The sequence below is a fragment of the Elephas maximus genome, chromosome 24 (genome assembly GCF_024166365.1).
Source record: "Elephas maximus indicus isolate mEleMax1 chromosome 24, mEleMax1 primary haplotype, whole genome shotgun sequence".
Lineage (NCBI taxonomy): Eukaryota > Metazoa > Chordata > Mammalia > Proboscidea > Elephantidae > Elephas > Elephas maximus.
Window position 1 is genome coordinate 57,574,469 of NC_064842.1, and position 20,889 is coordinate 57,595,357.

General features: G+C 35.5%; 1 protein-coding gene across 1 annotated transcript in view; it reads left to right on the top strand.

The window, feature by feature from the left end:
• The first annotated feature begins 12,191 nt into the window (after window positions 1–12,191).
• Window positions 12,192–20,889, top strand: part of RGS21 (regulator of G protein signaling 21) — a 30,428-nt gene continuing 21,730 nt past the window's right edge. The window contains exons 1-2 of the mRNA XM_049868538.1: window positions 12,192–12,202; window positions 16,908–16,984. Of these exons, the coding sequence (XP_049724495.1) occupies window positions 12,192–12,202; window positions 16,908–16,984 (88 nt within the window). The remainder of the gene's footprint in view (window positions 12,203–16,907; window positions 16,985–20,889) is intronic.

Genomic DNA, 20,889 nt, shown 5'->3' on the forward strand with positions numbered 1-20,889 from the left:
AAGAGGATATGTAGATAACAAATACGTATATGAAAAGATGTTCCATACCACTAGGACCTAGGATATTAAACTTAAGGCCACCATGAATTACCACTCTGTATATACTAAAAAAAAAAAAAGTTGCTGTCCAGTTGATTCTGAAGATCTTACATATGTCAGAGTAAACCTATGCTCCATAGGATTTTCAGTGGCTGGTTTTTCAGAAGTAGATCCGTAAACATTTCTTTCGAAGTTCCTCTGAGTAGAATTGAACCTCTAGCCTTTCAGTTATCAGCAGAGAGCAGTAACCACTTACACCACCAAAAGACTCCTATGTACCTATTAGAACAAGTAAAAAACAGAAAAGTAACAAAGCCAAAAAGCTGGCAAGGATGCTGAAAATCTGGATCTCATATATTGTCATGGAAATGTAAAATGATACAGTCTGTCTGGAAAAGCTTTCAAAGTTTCTTAAAGAAAAACATACACTTAGCATATTGTTGTATGCGTTGGAGTCAATCCTGATCCATAGTGACCTCATGTCACTAGGGTTTCCTAGGCTGAAATTTTTATGGAAGCTGATTACCAGTTCTTTTCTCCTGCAGAGCTGCTAGTGGGTTCGAAATACTGACCTTTAGGTTAGCAGTCAAGCACTTAACCGTTGCAACATCAGGTCTCCTTACACCATGGAATACACTCAATAATAAAAGAAACAAATTATTTTGGCAGGCAACCACTGAGATGGATCTCAAAGGCATTACGCTGAATGAAAATAGCCAATCTCAAAAGGTCACATATATATGATTCCATTTTTATAATATTCTTGAAATGACAAAAAATACAGAGATGAAAACAGAGTAGTGGTTGCTGAAGGTTAGGGAAAGTGGGGGGAGGATGTGACTATAAAAAATAACATAAGGGAGATCCTCGAGGTGATGGAATAGTACCGAATCTTAACTGTGATGGTGGTTACATGAATCTACACGTGATAAAAGGACAAAGAACTAAACATACATGTACGAATGTCATTTTCCTGGTTTTGATTTTGTACTATAACTATGTAAAATGTAACCATTGGGAAGACTGGGTAAAGGGTACATGAGACCTCTTTGTACTATCTTTGCAACTTTCTATAAATCAATAATTATGAAAAAAAAATGAAAAACTTTAAAAAAGTAAAAGAAAACATTTTTCATGGTTAAAATATAATTCAAAATTATGTCATTATTCCTGTGGAAAAAAATGAACTACTTTAACATATGGCTTCCTAAACACATCGTAGTTATAAAAAGATGGACTTCCTGTACGTATAGCACTGCCTTTGGGTCTTCACGTCCTTTGCTAATCTAGGTTATATTTTTAGATAGAGAACTTTTCATCAGAAGTGTAGCAGAAATCATGTTTGGATTTAGAGAGACCCGAGCTTTAATCCTCGACTGAGCAGTTGTTCGTTTAGTTTACTAGTCGTGTAACCGTGAGTAAAAACATAATGAATTTTCTGAACTTCAGTTTATCATTTTTAAAGTGGAGATAATAAAGAGTTATCATATAGCATTATGGTCAATATAAAATTCAATCCATGAAGTCATATCTAACAGCATTTATCTATTTTAGTTTTAGGGCTGAAGTTGTCAATGTTGGGAAGAAATTAAGGCTTCACATAGCAAGTATACTTTACTTTTATGGTTGTATCATGACATGCCACCTAATATTTGCTTATTTCTCATTCGAAACCTAATCAAATAAAGGGAACGAGGGACCCCTGAATTATGCTGTAATTAAAAAAAAAAATCTGGAAGAGACATGCTGAAGAAGGGGAAGATGTTGAAATAAAGAAATGATTTGCAAAATTCTGAACAGACACTAGGTACTTAAGTGTCTGTATCTATAGCTTACAAAGAGAATAACCCCACATAATGGAAAAGCATGGGAAATTATAACAATAAATTTGTTAAAAAAAAAAAAAAAGAATGTGCTCTGTCTCTTACTCTCCATCTCCCTTAAAAATTCTACATAATGAGTTTGCATAAACCTATTTTAAGCTGTATTTCATGTACTCCTCCAATTTTATGTTTGTCACCATATCCAGACCTACAAATAACAGTATTAAGGTGTGACCCCAAACAAATCTGTCCATTATATTATTCTCACAGAGATAAGGCTTCTGTAAAAAAAGAAATTAATTTTATAGGTCGTCAGAATAATACTTAATACTTTCGTTCACTTAAACTTATGACAAACACTTTCACAGAAAAGTATGCACATGATTTGAAATTTGAAATTATATTCATGGAAAGAACAAGGGTTTTAGAATCAGTTAAAGCTGTGTTTGAATCCTTGCTCCGCCGCTTTTAAACTAAGTGACTTTTGAGAAGAAGGAATTTATTCTCTTAGCTTGTTTCCTCACACATAAAATGAGAATATTAGAATTTATGTAAGCGTTAAGTTAGATACTTTATGTAAAGCGTCTATACAGTATCTGGTACACAAAAGCAGTTTATTAACGGCAATCACTATCATTAATTATTTTATTATCCTCCTCCTCATTATTATCGATATTACTTTAATCCTTCCAGTATGTCCCTGAGTTTTATACACGGGTTTCCTACCATATCCTTCTTATTTTATTCTTTTTACAAATATTCACTGGGTATTCTTATAGTTCAAGGTAGTGGTACTATGTTGCACAGTGTGAGATGTACAAGTGTATATATCTGCCTCAGATACGGAAAAAGACATGAAGAAAGAGAACTGCGTAGAATAAAAGTGACTGGTAGCATCAGGTGCTCCCTAGCGAAGCTTACTAATAAGATAGTTCTTCAGAGAAAATAAGAAGAAGCAACTTCTAAGCTAAGCCTTGGAGGAATGTCAGAACAAAAATCATGGGCAGGGAATTCCAAGCAGAGGAAGTTTCCGGAAGAAAAGAATGTTTAGAAAGCAGAGGCACTTTCAGAGAATATCAGGCAGCGTGTCTGCAGGGGAAAAAAAAATCTGTGTTTTAGAGAAAAAGTTTGCATCTTGCCGTGTGAAGGATTTTGGACTTGGTAAGCAATGGACATCAATGAAGATTTTGTGCTTTGCTGTTCAGGAATGGATGTTCATTGTAACAGTATCTGGATAACAGCGTGTATAATATCCTTCTGTGTAAAACCCATTGTCTACAGATCACCTGACTGAAAATTAATGTATGTCTAACATTTCTGAATTTCCTATACCCAGTCTATAAGTCATGCATAAGCACCACTGATCAGAAGATTAAAGGGCTCAAAGAGTCAAAGAATGATATATTCAATAAAGAAAGATGTTCCTGTCTAGTTCATGGCAGCTCACATCCTTGATGACTTCCTGCCTTCTCTGTAATGTTGAAAAGATAGCTCTTCCAGCAATAATCCACAAATTAAGAGAAACTCGTCAGCCTGCCAAAAACTAGATTGACTATCCTTAAGTGTCTAGTCAGATATCTTACTAGTACTTGCTATTAACAGTAAAACATTTAGTTGCCCTTTTCCTTCTCTAGTCTAGAAAAATAAGCTTCACAAGTTTAAAAGTAAAAAAAAAAAAGATATGACAACAAAATTATCATGCAAGGGAGATACCTGGTTAGGAAGAAAAGAAATAAAAATAATCTTATTATGTGTTGAGAAAGAAAAGTGATTGGCTTGGTGAGAATTTTATTTGTTTTTCCCTACCCATTCTGGATAGCTAATAAGCAGAACGGGACCATTTATCCTTAGTTGAAATCTGAACGTGGCTGAAATAACGGAATTAAATAAGGTTTAACTTATATCATGGCTTAGAGAATTTACTCTATAATATGTAATAAAAAGAAATGGACCCCATTCTCTTATAAAATAACAAAAGATATTGTATTCTATGCTTGAAATGCATTTGGATATAAGAGAGAATTTCTACTGAAATATATATAGCCTGAATGTGTGTGTGTGTGTGTGTTTTCCTTTCCTTCTCAGTTTTAGTGGCTTCCAAGAAGCATCTTCTCTTTATTGTGCGTAAAAAACACTACGATTTACAGAGAATTACTCTTATCAATAGGTCAAAAGCTTACTCCACAGCATTCCGTATTAGAAGGTCTTAAATGTTCTGTTGGGCCTTAAAAAAATATTTTTGGCTAAAGATGTACATATATTCCAGTTAAAATTTTATTTTAAAAATTATACTACTTAGCTTTATCAGTATTTCCCATGGCTGCTACCCTACCCTACGTATTTTTGCATTGAATACTGAGCTCTTTACCAGATAATAAAGAAAAGATAGGTTAGCTGAGGAAACAAATTGAAGAAATTCTGTGGCAGCACAGAAATTTCATTGTGGGTGGGGAGGGGGCGATTGATTAAATGATTATTTATCTGTGTGTTCAAGCAACAGGCTAAATTAAAGGAAAATTGCAAGAGGCCAATTAATAACGAATATTATGAAGACCATGACCTTATAATGTAGAGTTAAGCATTCTTTATGAAAAAATAGTAGCTCATCTTTTGGATTTGGATGATGCTCTTACCATTATTAATTTCTACCCTACAATTCAAATTAAATTCTAAGTGCTTAAATTATGCATATGAATCTATAACATGTGCACTGGTATTTAACTTTTAAAGCATATGTAAAGATATCTGTATATCAGAAAGCATACTAAGCTTCTGAATATTTCATTTCACTGAAGCAGATGTTTGATTATCAGTGACTGGGTATTCTAAGAAAACACAAAGAAAGTACATTTACGGCATGCATTCCTGAGGTGTGACTAGCAAGTAATACAACTGATTTGTCAACAAGCATACTAAGAACCAGAAAACATCCAAATGAGTATTATATTTCCAAGCAGCCACTTTGGGAGATCAGATGCATTTCAGTGGTGCTGCTATTGCTCAAAACATTTGAAACTTCTTCAGAATTGCTCTCAGAAATAATTTATGAACCATACAAAACTCAGGCTCATTGCTGTATAAATCATACCTCACATAGAAGTAGCCTGAGGCAAATCAGAATCTAGAAAATATCATTTTTTATTTATAAAACAAGTTTTATATTTTTTAGTTCCCAAAATAAACTGCTTATTTAACTCCATCATATAAATCTAGGAAGATAATTGTTTAAAAAAAAAAAGAATCCTTTCTTTCCCTCTTATAAAATGAATAGGAATATAATGTGGACTAATGATTAATGGACTTCTGTTGTGAACTGGCCCACATATCTAATCCCATTCTTTCTGGTTTTCCCAGTGACCACCTTGGCGAATTCCACAGTATTTTATTAGCTTTCATTCTCCTTAACTTCTCTGTGTCATCTGACACTTTGAATTGTCCTCTATTTTTCCCACGTGCTGTTAACAGTGTTATTAAAGGAAATCCCACACCACTCTATATTCTTAATCTTTCTCTGACTTATTGTGTGTTGTCTCCTCCAGTTCGATTTTCCCATTGTATTCCTTAAATATAGGTATTGTTCTAAGTTCAGCACTTAATATTTAAATATTAAAGAGTTAAATATTTAATGTGATGGAGAAACAAATCACCAACTTCATATGGAAGGGAAAGACGCCCTGGACAAGTAAAGCATTACTGAAAAAGAAGAACAAAGTGGGAGGCCTCACTCTACCTGATTTTAGAACATACTATACAGCCACAGTAGTCAAAACAGCCTGGTACTGGTACAACAACAGGCACATAGACCAATGGAACAGAATCGAGAACCCAGATATAAATCCATCCACGTATGAGCAGCTGATATTTGACGAAGGCTCAGTGTCAGTTAATTGGGGAAAACATAGTCTTTTTAACAAATCGTGCTGGCATAACTGGATATCCATTTGCAAAAGAATGAAACAGGACCCATACCTCACACCAGGCACAAAAACTAACTCCAAGTGGATCAAAGACCTAAACATAAAGACTAAAACAATAAAGATTATGGAAGAAAAAATAGGGACAACCTTAGAAGCCCTAACACAAGGCATAAACAGAATACAAAACATTACCAAAAATGACGAAGAGAAACCAGATAACTGGGAGCTCTTAAAAATCAAACACCTATGCTCATCTAAAGACTTCACCAAAAGAGTAAAAAGACCACCTACAGACTGGGAAAGAATTTTCAGCTATGACATCTCAGACCAGCGCCTGATCTCTAAAATCTATATGATTCTGTCAAAACTCAACCACAAAAAGACAAACAACCCAATCAAAAAGTGGGCAAAGGATATGAACATGCACTTCACTAAAGAAAACATTCAGGCAGTAACAGATACATGAGAAAATGCTCTCGATCATTAGCCATTAGACAAATGCAAATTAAAACTACGATGAGATTCCATCTTACTCCAACAAGGCTGGCATTAATCCAAAAAACACAAAATAATAAATGTTGGAGAGGCTGTGGAGAGATTGGAACTCTCATACACTGCTGGTGGGAATGTAAAATGGTACAACCACTTTGGAAATCTATCTGGCTTTATCTTAAACAGTTAGAAATAGAACTACCATACAACCCAGAAATCCCACTCCTCGGAATATACCCTAGAGAAATAAGAGCCTTTACACGAACAGATACATGCACACCCATGTTTATTGCAGCTCTGTTTACAATAGCAAAAAGCTGGAAGCAACCAAGGTGTCCATCAATAGATGAATGGTTAAATAAATTATGGTATATTCACACAATGGAATACTACGCATCGATAAAGAACAGTGATAAATCTGAAACATTTCATAACATGGAGGAACCTGGAAGGCTTTATGCTGAGTGAAATTCGTCAGAGGCAAAAGGACAAATATTGTATAAGACCACTATTACAAGATCTTGAGAAATAGTATAAACTGAGAAGACCACATACTTTTGTGGTTACGAGAGGGGGCAGGAAGGGAGGGTGGGAGAGGGATATTTACTGATTAGTTAGTAGATAAGAACTACTTTAGGTGAAGGGAAGGACAATACTCAATACAGGGAAGGTCAGCTCAACTGGACTGGACCAAAAGCAAAGAAGTTTCCTGAATAAACTGAACGTTCAAAGGTCAGCGGAGCAAAGGCGGGGGTTTGGGGACTATGGCTTAAGGGGACTTCTAAGTCAATTGGCAAAATAAATTCTATTAAGAAAACATTCTGCATCCCCACTTTGAAGTGTGGCGTCTGGGGTCTTAAATGCTAACAAATGGCCATCTAAGATGCATCAATTGGTCTCAACCCACCTGGATCAAAGGAGAATGAAGAACACCAAGGTCACACGATAACTAAGAGCCCAAGAGACAGAAAGGGCCACATGAACCAGAGACTTACATCATCCCGAGACCAAAAGGACTAGATGGTGCCCAGCCACAACCGATGACTGCCCTGACAGGGAGCACAACAGAGAACCCCTGAGGAAGCAAGAGAACAGTGGGATGCAGACCCCAAATTCTCATAAAAAGACCAGACTTAATGGTCTGACTGAGACTAGAAGAATCCCGGCGGTCATGGTCCCCAAACCTTCTTTGGCCCAGGACAGGAACCATTCCCGAAGACAACTCATCAGACATGGAAGGGACTGGACAATGGATTGGAGAGAGATGCTGATGAAGAGTGGGCTACTTGTATCAGGTGGACACTTGAGACTGTGTTGGCGTCTCCTGTCTGGAGGGGAGATGGGAGGGTAGAGAGTGTTAGAAACTGGCAAAATGGTCACGAAAGGGGAGACTGGAAGGAAGGAGCAGGCTGGCTCATTAGGGGGAGAGAAAATGGGAGTATGTAGTAAGGTGTATATAAGTTTATATGTGACAGACTGACTTGATTTGTAAACTTTCACTTAAAGCACAATAAAAATTATTCAAAAAAATTAAAGAGTTAAGTTTTAAGTAAATAATTAGTCTCTGCTTTCTTTTTCTGTTATTTCCCATGTTAAACACAACATAAGAGGTTTCACTACCGTTACTACTTAAATGCCAAGCCCCACCGCTCAACCTCTCTGCATCCTTACTTTTGTATAGCTTTAAGCAAGTTATTTAACCTCTCTGAGTTTTAGTGTTCGTTTTCTGGTATTATAATCTGTGTCTTATAGAATAAGGGTCAAGAAGACAATGCTTGAGAAGTACTTGTTTCTAACACATTTTAAGTGCTCAATTATTTTAACTACTTTTTTTCAAAACTCTTTAGACATCCAAACATGATGTCATACAACCAATTAAGTACATTGAAAAATATGGACATTGTATAAGCCTTTACACCAAGATAATATGTTATGCTTTTCCTCAGATTACATTATGAAAGTACCAGTGCTAAATCTTTCTTTTTTAAATGGCTTCTCCTACTTTTAGTGGTGAAGTGTTAAATAAAAGGCAGTAGTGTTTTAGACAGGCTAATAGGTAAGTCTCAGATTTTAAAGCTCTGTATTTTCTTTGAGGAGGCTATAAAAACATTGCGACCTTTCCTCACACAAGAAAGTCAGTTAAGCTGTCCAGTAAACGTTATGCTTATCTCTGAATTTTCTGATACATATTGTCTTCTCCAAACCTGCTTTTCTTTTGATATGTGTGATCACCAGTGGAAATATCATTCTTTTGGGCTTTCGGGTTTGAAGTATGCTCATTTGACATGGCCCTCACATCCCCTGTAACAGGCACCACCTTGGTACTGTTTACTTTTCCTTCCCTCTGCTGTGGCCTCTGCCCAAGCCCTTGTCATCTCATGTCTCTGTCACTGCGCTATAGTTTTAACTGTCCTGCCTTACTTTATTCTCTCATTCTTGCAGTTTATCCTGCACACCCACATCCCTTTACATATAGTTTCCAAAAATACCAATTTCATCCTGTGTGATCAAAAGTTTTTATTCCTAGACCACCCATCATGATTTCTTACATAATGTATGCACTCAAAATATAACGTATGCACCCATAAATCTCATAGCCTTGCTCAGAAACCCTCACTGGTTACATGACAGTCAAATTGTTCTTCAGGTGCCCCATACTATTATCTCAACCATGGTATCTGTGAATGTCAAATAAGGAAAAGGGAATAAAACAAACATGCATTTATAAATAGCACTATGTAAGATGTTTTGTGTACTTCCTTTTATTATCATACAATAATCTGTGAAAAAGGTAGTATTTCCATTTAGTAGCAAAGAGGCTCTGAGAGGTGAATTGCTGTCCAAGGTTACTGCTCAGCAGGAAGGACTCACACTTGAATATAAACCTCAGTGCTCTGGTCTAAAAAAAATATGCCTATTTTATCACATTCCTATCTTCTTTTAAGTAGATTTTAAAGACTAGTGTTCTCTGGGAGTATTAGTTTCCTATTGCTCCGATGACAAATTACTCAGGGTTAGTGGTTTAAAACAATGCAAATTTATTTCTTTTAAACAGTTTTGGAGGTCAGAAGTACAAACTTAGTCTCACTAGGCTAAAATCAAGTTCAGCAGAGTTAGTTCCTTCAAACCTCTGAGGAAAGAATCTATTTCGTTGCCTTTTTACCTGCAGTCCTTGGATCTTGACCCCATCCTTGTATCACTCCCACCTCTTGCTGCTGTCCTCACATCTCCTGTTACTGACTATAACCTTCTCGCCTCTCTCTTGTAAAGACTCTTGTGATTACATTGGGCCAGTTCAGGTAATCCAGGCTAATCAACATCTCCTCGGCCATGCAAAGCAACATATCCACAGGTTCAAGGGATTAGGATGTGTATATCTATTGTTTAGCCCACCATACTGGACATGAATTCTGATAACGGAACCAATACATCCTTGAACTAAGAACTGAGAATTCTTAGATGCCCTAGTAGTATCTATATATAGCAATCTTTTGCCAATATGTATTGAACACAATAAAGAATCACTCAGCCTAAGAAGTCAGTTTATTTCCTCAACTGCTGATTGTATTATGAACATTTATTTTGATAAATACAATTCCTACTAGTTTCTCCTAAAGAATTAAAAAAGAAAAAAAAAACCTTGAAAAGGCACAGAACGTGCACATTAAACCAATAACAACCATGGGTTGTGGAAGTGTTTGTGAGAAATAGTAGGCTTGCAATTGCATTGAACTCAAAATAGAAATTTTTTTTTTTTGTTTTAAAGTCTTAATTAAAAATAAGCATATTCATGGTTAATATGGCTTACAGAGTTAGCATGGTCTTTACCAAGAACATCTTTAAATTTTGACATTTTATTTTCCAAACCGTACTATGTTCAAGATATTATAAAGTTCCTACTTCATTATCCCTTCAGCCTCCAGCAAAACAAAAGTCAAAATACGTTTAATGGTACAGTTTTTACATATCGTAAGAACATTACTTAATGGAGCTTGAATTAACAAAATGAATCAAGCTAATTGATGATATCCCGTCTTAGTGATACATTTGACTTTTTAGGTCAACTCTTCTACTTCTGTCAGTCTCATTAGCCCAGGGCCACTTGCAGCCTAGAAACCCATAAGCATTTCCGTAGTGAACTAAATGGGGATATTTCATTGCTAAGTTCAGAGAGAACTTCATGAGGCAGATCTCCCTTCTTCTGCTTCCTTTCTTTTTCCACCCTGAAAATTATTTATCTTTCAAGAGTGCTTAATTTAGGCAGATACCAATGGAGTTTTACTACCAAAGAGCTCTATTATAGTAAGGTAAAAAGTGTGATGAGGCATGGGATTAGTTGTACAAAACATGGGTTACAAATTATAATTCCAGTATATGGCCTTTAAATTGTAAAATACATTTAAGCATTATTACCTTAAATATTTAAAAAAAAAAAAAACCACCGTCATTGAATAGATTTCGACTCATAGCAACCACATAGGACAGAGTAGAACTGCTTCATAGGCTTTCCAAGGCTGTAAATCTTAACGGAAGCAGACTGCCATGTCTTTCTCCCACAGAGCAGCTGGTGCGTTTGAACCACTGGCCTCTCAGTTAACAGCCAAAACGTTACCTTAAACATTACCTTAACATTACCTTAAACATTAGCATTGCATAAAAAATAGCATAAAATGATAGGAGATTCATGACTTAAAGTAATAAAGAAAAGTATGTTATTAAACTATGAAAAACCAAAATAATTTCAAAATAAATGTAAAATGCCTTGTTCTGGAACATTTAAATCCTTACATAAAATTATAAAATTACTTAAGCATATATATAGTTGTTTAAGTCAAGTGTATTAAAATTAAAGTCTTCCTCAAATTTTCTGAAAATCAAAGAGCAAAAGGAAAAAAATAAAAAAGATCTCCAAGACAGATAAAAGACCTAACGTAAACATTAAAAAGTGTGTGTTTATATATATTTATTTATATAACTATATATACATATATGTGTATATATACATATGTGTATACACATATGGAAACCCTGGTGGCGTAGTGGTTAAGTGCTACTGCTGCTAACCAAAGGATTGGCAGTTCAAATCCGCCAGGCGCTCCCTGGAAACTCTATGGGGTAGTTCTACTCTGTCCTATAGGATCGCTATGAGTCGGAATCGACTCAACAGCACTGGGTTTGGTTTGTTTTTTTGGTATATACATACATGTATATGCACATATACAGTATATACGTAATATACCCAAATACACCCACTTCTCACCTATTGACATGGTTAGATTCCAAAGACCAAATCATTATGTGAAAATTGGCATTATGCAAAAATGGAGGATGAACACATTAGATCACAAAGTGGAGGATCATTACATAACTGCCAAATTACATCATTATGTAACTGCCAAACCACAGAGAATCACGTCCCAGCGTGTCGTTAATGCAAAAAATAGTTGGGTAGGTTTTTATTTTACTATTGTTATAAATGCAAAATTACAGATGAGTTAGTTGATAAGAGAGGAGTAGGCTTATGTTATATTTATATGTATATACTATAGATAGATTTAAATTTAGTTTTGCTGAGTTGGTTTAACCTCATATGAACAATAGTTGTCTTGCAAACTGATGTATATGAACTTTAGAAACCAAATTTTCAAATGGGATTTATTTCTGTGATGCCATAGAACTTGGAGAAATGTCACATTTATTCAAAGAGTTGTTACTTAGAAGTGTTTTGACCATGAAAAGTTAACAACAAAATGAAAAGGGCCAAGAATAGCATGATTTAAAGAATGCCAATTTGTAACCCAGGGGACAGGTATTTGCATACTAATTGTAATGTTCCTGCTGTCACATTACCTTCAGCTTGAAGATCAGTCAGAAAGAGAAATTCCGCATCATCTGTGACAGTCAGACAGTGGAACGAAAAATGCCAGTGAAGTGAGTTGCTGTTTAAAGCTATTTTTATTTCAGAAGATGTACAAATGAAGCGCTTGAGTCTTCATTAGTCTGGATGTTTGGTTTCCTTCATTTATGAGAAATATACTAATTGTCTTTCTTTCTGATTTATTTTTTTCTCCTTTCTCTGTTGATTTCTTCTTCTTTTCTAAAATATGTCAGCAATACTCAGTTTCCTCTTACAGTTTGTACTTGCTAAGGTGAATAGAGGTTATGAAGTGGTGAAAGATCACTGGGCACCCCTTAAGTGATGCTTTTCAAAATTATTAAGTGAGTTATATACACGAGATATATATAATCTTTGTACAAATTCTTTGTTATCACAATATTTACTGAGGAACTTTAAAACGGATATTAAATGCCAAGTCAGAAAGCAGCTGTCACTTCCTTGAGCACATGGACTCCTAGCTTGAATTTTCCTTTCTCCAGCACACAGCTAATTGAGTGTGAACAGCTAAGTTGTTGGATTCCACATTTTTTAATGCAATACAACTGGTTCTAGCTGGCAAATTAGCAAGGTAACCGGTGGCTTTCATGTAGTTCCCATCTGGCCTGGCTCTTCTCTGGACACATAATACCAGTACTGCTGGCCTTGATGGCACTTGCTTAATGAAGAAAACAGAATGGAAATCATCCAAAACCCTGTGAAATACTAAGTGCAATTTTGGCTTCAGATACATGCTGGATTTTCATGGCAAATCAGACACCCCAAAAAGTTACACTGATTATGTGTAACACTTTCACAGGAAATTAAAAATTTACAAAATGAGAAAAGTCAGACAAACTCTTTATTAGAGCTACAATAGAAATCCAAATAAAAGGGGAGGGGGGCAAGAAATGGAGTGAGCAAATTGTCCATTTACTTAAGATAACACATGTACGTAAATGTCAGCCAATTCAATACAGTTCAAACCAGCCACCCTCTTTTTTTCTATGTTTTATTTAATGGATTTGTCTCTTAATACATATGTGCTCTAATTATATTTTTTAAATATAAAATCAAATTTTCACTGACAGCTAACATAGGAAATATTCTATTTTTATTTGATAACATCCAAGATTTAAGGATCTCTGCCTTCTGAAAGCTTACACTTTCTATTGAGAAACCAGTTACTGCAATTTACCTCTTATTTGGAGGAATTATCTGTGTAAAGTGTGATATATCTCAATTACAGAAAACTTACTTTAAATTATTTACTATAAATATTCCTAAACATGAATAAAACACAAATATATCCATATTGACTCATCTGTTTTAGGACGACGTATAGAAAGAGTTTGAGTTACAAGCAGATACACTTATGTTTGAATACTACCTCTGCCAATTAATATATGTGTGATATTGTACCAGTTATCAGCAACTTGAGCATCTTTACTCATTAATATCATGGAAACAGTACAGATTTTGCCATTTTCAAGATTAAATGAGGTAAAGTATATGAACTTCTTAGCACATGTAGTATGTGCTGGAACCATTCAATACATTGTTGTGCATTGTAATGCTATTATAAACATTTTTTTCAATTTATTCATATCCAGGAATAATTTTATACTCCCACAGAATTATGAATACATTAGAAATCCAAAATCGAAAAATTTTGAAGGAAATTAGCAAACATTATTCCTTAAATTGGAAACCCTGGTGGCATAGTGGTTTGAGTGCTATGGCTGCTAACCAAAGGGTCAGCAGTTCAAATCCTCCAGGCACTCCTTGGAAACTCTATGGGGCAGTGCTACTCTGTCCTATAGGATCCCTGTGAGTTGGAATCGACTTGACGGCACTGGGTTTGGTTTGGCATTTTTGTTTTATTCCTTAAAATATTTTCATTTCAACTCGTTTCTGAAAAGCAAATAGTGCATTACTATCAACCCTTTCAGCATATCAAATAAAATTAAATCTTCTGGGTGACAAATAGGTTAGAAAGTAGTTACCTGAGAGCCTCCAAGCATTATCACATACTGGCTGGGGTATTCCATCAGGGAGTCAAAGGCAACTTTTTCCCTTTACAGCAATGTCAGAATTTTGTGGACCTTAATTAACACTAATTTTTTTTTTGTTCTGGTATCTCTAATTCTGTTATTTAAAATATTTTATATTGTATCTATATCTATAAATCAATAATATGCTAATATTTCTCTTTAATTCAAGCCATTAGGAATTTTTCTTTTTTCTTTGGTTCCACACTACCTCCCAGATTTGGGTTTCCTTTTTTTTCTTCTGTTTTTACTCTCTTACTACATTAATGAACGTAATATAAATAGCTGTCATTTTATTGAACACTTCCAGTCCACACAGACCCTTCTGCTTTTGCACTAGCCCAAACCTGGCTGTCTGTAAAGGACATGACTAGTTCTAAAGCCTTTGTCCCAGTTATCTGGTGCTGTTAGAACAGAGATACCACAAACTGGTGGCTTTAACAAGCAGAAATTTATTTTTTCACAGTCTAGGAGGCTAGAAGTCCGAATTCAGGGCGCTGGCTCTAGAGGAAGCCTTTCTCTCTCTGTTGGCTCTAGGGAAAGGTCCTTTCTCTTTTTAGTTTCCGTTTCTTGGTTGTTTGGTGATCTCATGTGGCTTGGCATCTATCTTCCTTCAACTCTGCTTGCTTCTCTGCTCTTTTATATCTCAAAAGGGATTGACTTCAGACATATCTTGTGATAATACTGCCTTATTAATATAACAAAGAACAGTCATTCCCCAAATGGAATTATAACCACTATAGGGGTTAGGATCTGCAACACATATTTTTTGTGGGGCAAAATTCAATCCATAACAGCATTTTAGAATGAATGCTGTCCGTTTCTTTTACTTCACAGACCTCAGGGTTGAGAGTGAGGTTGATGGTCCATCACTTCCAATTGATGTTTTCCAATCACTTTTACGCTACCTGGCCCAAAACGCCCTAGGACCTTGAAGCTCATGCCATTCAGCTATACCCATCTCTAATCCTCTCATCACTGTCATCTGCCAGTATCTTGAAAATCACTGTCCCTCTTCCACTGCAGCTTTTTATTTCAACACCCTGCTAACTGGCCAAACTGCAATCTACCAACAGAGACATTTTTAAAGCAAGTGCATTTTAAGTGGTCATATTATAATTTTAGCACTATTTTCTGATAGAATTTCTGCTAGACCTGATATCGTATGAAATACACCATAAGTTTATTCATATAACATGTTTTATAGTGCATAAAACTCTTAATGTAAAATTAAATCTCAGGTTAGGTTCTATCCCCCATATTCGAAAGACATGAACTAAACAACACAAATCATTTAAAGTGCTCATTTGGAAAAACCAAAAAAAAAAAAAAAAGCCTATTTCAAAATAGTTTTACAGATAATCTTGTGTTCTGAAGATTAAGTAAATCAAGGGAGAAAGGAAAATCAGCTGTCCAAAACTGGGAAAGGAAATTTGAGATAGGAAAGAAATGTAAGTGATGGAAGATAGCAAAATGAGTTGCCAGCACAGAGCCACGTCTATGCATCTTCTACAAGGACAATCGCTATTATCTGAAAATACAACAAAAGTTGCAACAACAGAAGGGAGCACAATCCTTCATCTTAAGAAATCCTAGAACTCCAACAAATTACAGAAAGTCAGAAGATATGAAAGATTAGAGATTGCTTCACACTAGCATACTTAATGTTAATCACTTTAATACACAAATACAAAATTAAAAAAGGGAAGATATTAGATTCTGTTTTATTAACAAAAATTTTAATAAATCTTAAATTTAAACCAGTTGCCGTCACGTCAGTTCCAACTCATAGTGGCCCTGTAGGACAGAATAGAACTCCCCCATAGAGTTTCCAAGGAGCAGCTGGTAGATTCAAACTGTCGACCTTTTGGTTAGCAGCCGAATGCTAAATTACTGTACCACCAGGGCTCCAACCTTAAATTAGATCATTCTTTTCTACAGTTGTACACTACCCCTATATAATCCACTATGTTTGTTTCCTGGCAGCAGGTGCTTTCTATGAATGGGGGCTAATTTCATCAGAATCTTTGTTACACGGAACAATGTATGATATATTTGCATCTCAGAAATTCATATCTTAAACCTGATTTATTATTTCTGCATTAAGTCCCCCAAAGTATACTTTCTTCAGAATACTTAAGCCTATAAATTTCTGACTGCTTTGTAAAAGATATTACTGTGCCCTGACAGATGCCTAAATTTAAATAAATTATCCCAGAACCAGAAGTATACTAGTCTAAAGAGAAATAAAGTTTACCTCAGAGTGGGGGAAGAATCCTCAAAATACTGGGGACAGACATTTTCAAAACCATCACGTTAGAAATTCATCAGTTTTTTTCAAGCTTTCTTGAGATGCAAAAATAGAGTAATGCCACATAGAGTAACAATAGTATATTCATTGTTGAGAAGATAAACTTACTGCTCAAAAGAACAATGATCAATAGCTCTTGTCCCTTTATTAGTGCTCAAGATTTTTCAAATATCGTTAGCACTGTCAGCTAGATTAATAAACAAGTTGCTGATCTGAATTATATCACACTCTGTGTTGCTGTAGCTGGCCACTGTAGGAAAACATAATTTTTGCTGACCTTTGTGTGGTTTGATTGATAGTGCAAAGCTCATTTAAATGATATAATTCAACAAAAGCACATGATCAGCTATTACTATAGATCATAAGAGAAAAAGATCACAATGCTATTGTCAAGGGTAGATGTTGTTTCAACAGGTCACCATCCTCAGAAGCAATGGCGTGGTCAGAAAACATGGACACGCTTTTAGCCAACCAAGGTAAGATCCAACTAACAATAGGTTTAATATAATAGTTAAATGTTAGTAATTAAATTACAAAAGTTGTAGGCATATTGTAAGGTATGAGTTTGATCAGATATTTGAAGTATAAGATTCCCAGTAGTCTCATAAATCTATACAGGCCCAGAGCCTAAATGGAATTAGTTTGGGCCTAAAATAAGACAAAATTATAGAAATTCCAAACGTTAAAAGAAAAAGAAATTTCCAAATATCAGATGAGAAGTCTACCATTTCCTAGATGCATATAATTACAGACTTCAGTATGATTTGAAAGCAACATAAACTATTGAAAAGTTGAAAATTTAAATAAATCACTTGTTTCGTGTCTTGTATCCTGAAATAAAGGGTTTTTAAAATATTTATTTCAACTGAGTAAAACTTAATTTTAGTGAATACAAAATAAAATGTGTATGTAACCCTTTTTTTTATGTATATATACTTAAAATGATGGCACAATAAAGGAATTTTGGTTAATTATAAATAAAAATCTCAGGATTTTATACAAAATAATTATACACAAATGTTGTTGTTGTTAATTGCCATCAAGTCAATTCCAATCCAAGGCAACCAACCCCATGTGTGCAAAGCAGAACTGCTCTACAGGGTTTTCAAGGTTGTCACCTTTTGGAAGCAGATTGCCAGGCCTGTCTGCTGAGGCATCTCTGGGTAGGTTTGAATCACCAAGCTTTTGGCTAGTAGGGGAGCATTTAGCCATTTCAGGTCCCCCATTATACATAAATAATCATTTACAATTTTATCTAGATCTTTTGTTATGTTATAAATAATCCTACTTTGCACAGTTCTATCTCATGTGCGGAAGCAGGAGGGGACACTACATAGAAATATACAGAAAAAATTTTATTCAAAATGTAGTATTGTTTGCACAACAAAAAGGTCCCTGGGTGGCACAAATGGTTTGCACTCGGCTACTAACCTAAAGGATGGCAGTTGGAACCCACTTAGTAGCACTGCAGAAGAAAGGCCCGGCAATCTGCTTCTATAAAGACTACAGCCAAGAAAACCCTATAAAACAGTTCTGCTTTGTAACACATGGGGTCTCCATGAGTCAGAATCAACTCAATGGTTATTTTTTTTTCATTGTTTTCACTAATGTCATTTTCATTTTAATTCACAAAGCAAAAAATATATGCATATATTAGAAAAGTTTAAAACACCGTAAAGCTGAATAAGTCTTCAGAGTTGTTATTTATGTGTAAAGTTAGGTTGAACTAAATGAAATTAAATACTATGATTGTTTGATTTTTAGATGACTAATTCCTAAAGCACAGACATAAAAAAATCCACAGAACTCCCAGAACCCACTTAAGGACATGTATGGAAGACATCAAGGATAGGGAATTGCATTTTTATATAAGTTTTGAATAGCGTCTCTTTTTTCCTTAAGTGTATGTCTACCTACTGGGACCAGTCAGATTTGCTAGGGCCTCATGAAAGTGTCTCTGCAGGTTGTGACTTGGCTGGCTCTGGGGTCCAGGAGTTCTCCATGGCAGCACCGCAGAGCTAGTGTGGAGGATGCTAAGATGGAGTCAAATGCTCCATCTTCATACCTCCTGGAACTTGATATTACATACCCACATAGCATAGAAAAGTCATAGATTCATCCAACCAGTTCTTCGCTTTTGCTTTTTATTATACCAGGGAAAAGACTACTATGTCTTTTAATGCTTTAGACAGTCAACTCACTAAATTGCCTAATTTTTTTGTGGACTTGAGGATATGCCTTGCATCATGTACTGGGCAGGAGCATTAGTGTAGTTTTCACCAAATGCTGACTCATTGCATTTAACCTGCTGCCATTCCGCACTGTAGAGACTGCCCTCAGATAATGTGATTTTCATTGTACGTAGGATATTATTCCAAAATCACTTGGCTTCTTTTGACCTTTCATATTGTATAAAAGAATAGCTCAGTAAAACATTATGTCCAAGCAGAGATAACTAACTCTGGCTTTAGCTGTTTATTCTATTCCATTGTGCCCTAAACCAAGTGATAAGAGGAAGGAGGAAGAAGATAATTGTCAGTTCAAATTAGCCCTTCATTAAAACTGTAGGATGGGAGAAATGATCATTGTTTATTAATCGCTAACTTCCCATCACTCTGAGATGCATTTAGATAATCCTCACGGGCTCAAAAACTTCATACACTTTAATAACACACATCAAAATATTGCCAATTATGAATCTACAATATTTTTTCAGTATTATTAAAGTATAATTTATCCTGTACCTACAATAGATTTTTAACATAAATTCTGTTTAGAATGCCAAATTTGTCATTATTTGGACCAAATACAGGGCAAATTCTAATTTAATGTTATAAAGGAGATTTTTTATAACCTAAATTTATATCACAGAATCTTCTTGGATGCATTTTTAAAATGAAAAAAAAAAACTGTGAATAATTGCGTTTATATATAGTGCTCACATAATGAATGACATCCACACTCTCAAATGTTTCTCCTGAGAATTTTAGCTGTTACTCGATAATCTTTTGCAATGACTTTCTATTTTATCTCTATTTCAAAAAAACTGGAATAAAAAAAATTGTTGGATTCATTTTAAATCCAGTGTTTTTGAACACTTTAATCTTGCTCCAAGAGGTTCCCTGCTAAACTTCATTTTTTTCTTCCTACCTACATCAACCCTCCATCAACTAACTTAGGCTCCTTCTCCAAAAACTTTTATATTTTATTGTTCTCTAGTCAACTTTTTTCTGGTCTCCTAATAATCCATAAACTTATTTTTCTGCTTCTTTGGAAATGGAAGAATTAACTCTCTGCGCCTGCAGTCAGAGAAGAGCTGCTTTGAGCTCATGCAAACAGGGCCCTCGTGGCAGGTGGAGAAAACCCAGACATTTTGGAAGGCAAGGCTGCAAAAGGGCTGCTATAGGTTTTTCTTCTTAGAGACACACAATCTCACTTATAAGCAGATACTGCTGTCAGAAGAGTGCAACCACGAAACTGAATTACATGACCCTAAGGTATTGACTCAGTCCATTCAACCAAGGGAATCTGATTGATATTACTAACTTCCTATCTAACTAGGGAAACCCTGGTGTTGTAGTGGTTAAGTGCTACGACTGCTAGCCAAAGGGTTGGCAGTTCTAATTCACCAGGCACTCCTTGGAAACTCTATGGGGCAGTTCTACTCTATCCTGTGGGGTTGCTGTGAGTCAGAACTGACTTGATGGCAATGGGTTTGGTTTCGGGTTATATAACTAGAAGCACTCTTAACCTTACTCAGACCTAAAATATTTAGCAAGAATTATCTTCTCAAATGAGTTCTAGTTGATCAATGAAAAATATTTTAGGGCACATTTTGATGAGGGAATTAGGGAAAGAAATGTCTAAACAGGTGATAACAAACTCAGAAGTCTGTAGTTGCAAGGAATAAATGTACAAATTTGGCTGAAAGTGAGGTAACAGAGAGAGGTGGGACCTATGGGAATCACAGAGTGCAAGCTCTACCTACAGGTATTAAATTTTAAAAAATGTGTATAGTAGTCAAACCAAGTAATCAAGCCTGCAGGTAAATGGGCCCCACTTGGCAGTCCCTGGTCTAAAGGTTCTGGAGAAGTGCATGGTTAGGAGAAGATGAGGGAGGGAGCAGGAAGTAAACACCAAGCACAGGCTAAGTAAGAACAGGTAACCACAAGGGAGAGTGGGAGAAATCACTGGTTTACTTCAGGCAGTATTGGGGAAAAGCCCACTTATTTGCCTTTTGGACTTAAAATTGCCTATCACCACACAAAACAGAGAAGTATTTGTATTGAATATCTTCATCAGTCACTTTCATGACTTTGAGATTACAATTGGCCAATATATTCATCCAAAGCAATAGATGATAGCCATTATTCCTTTGCTT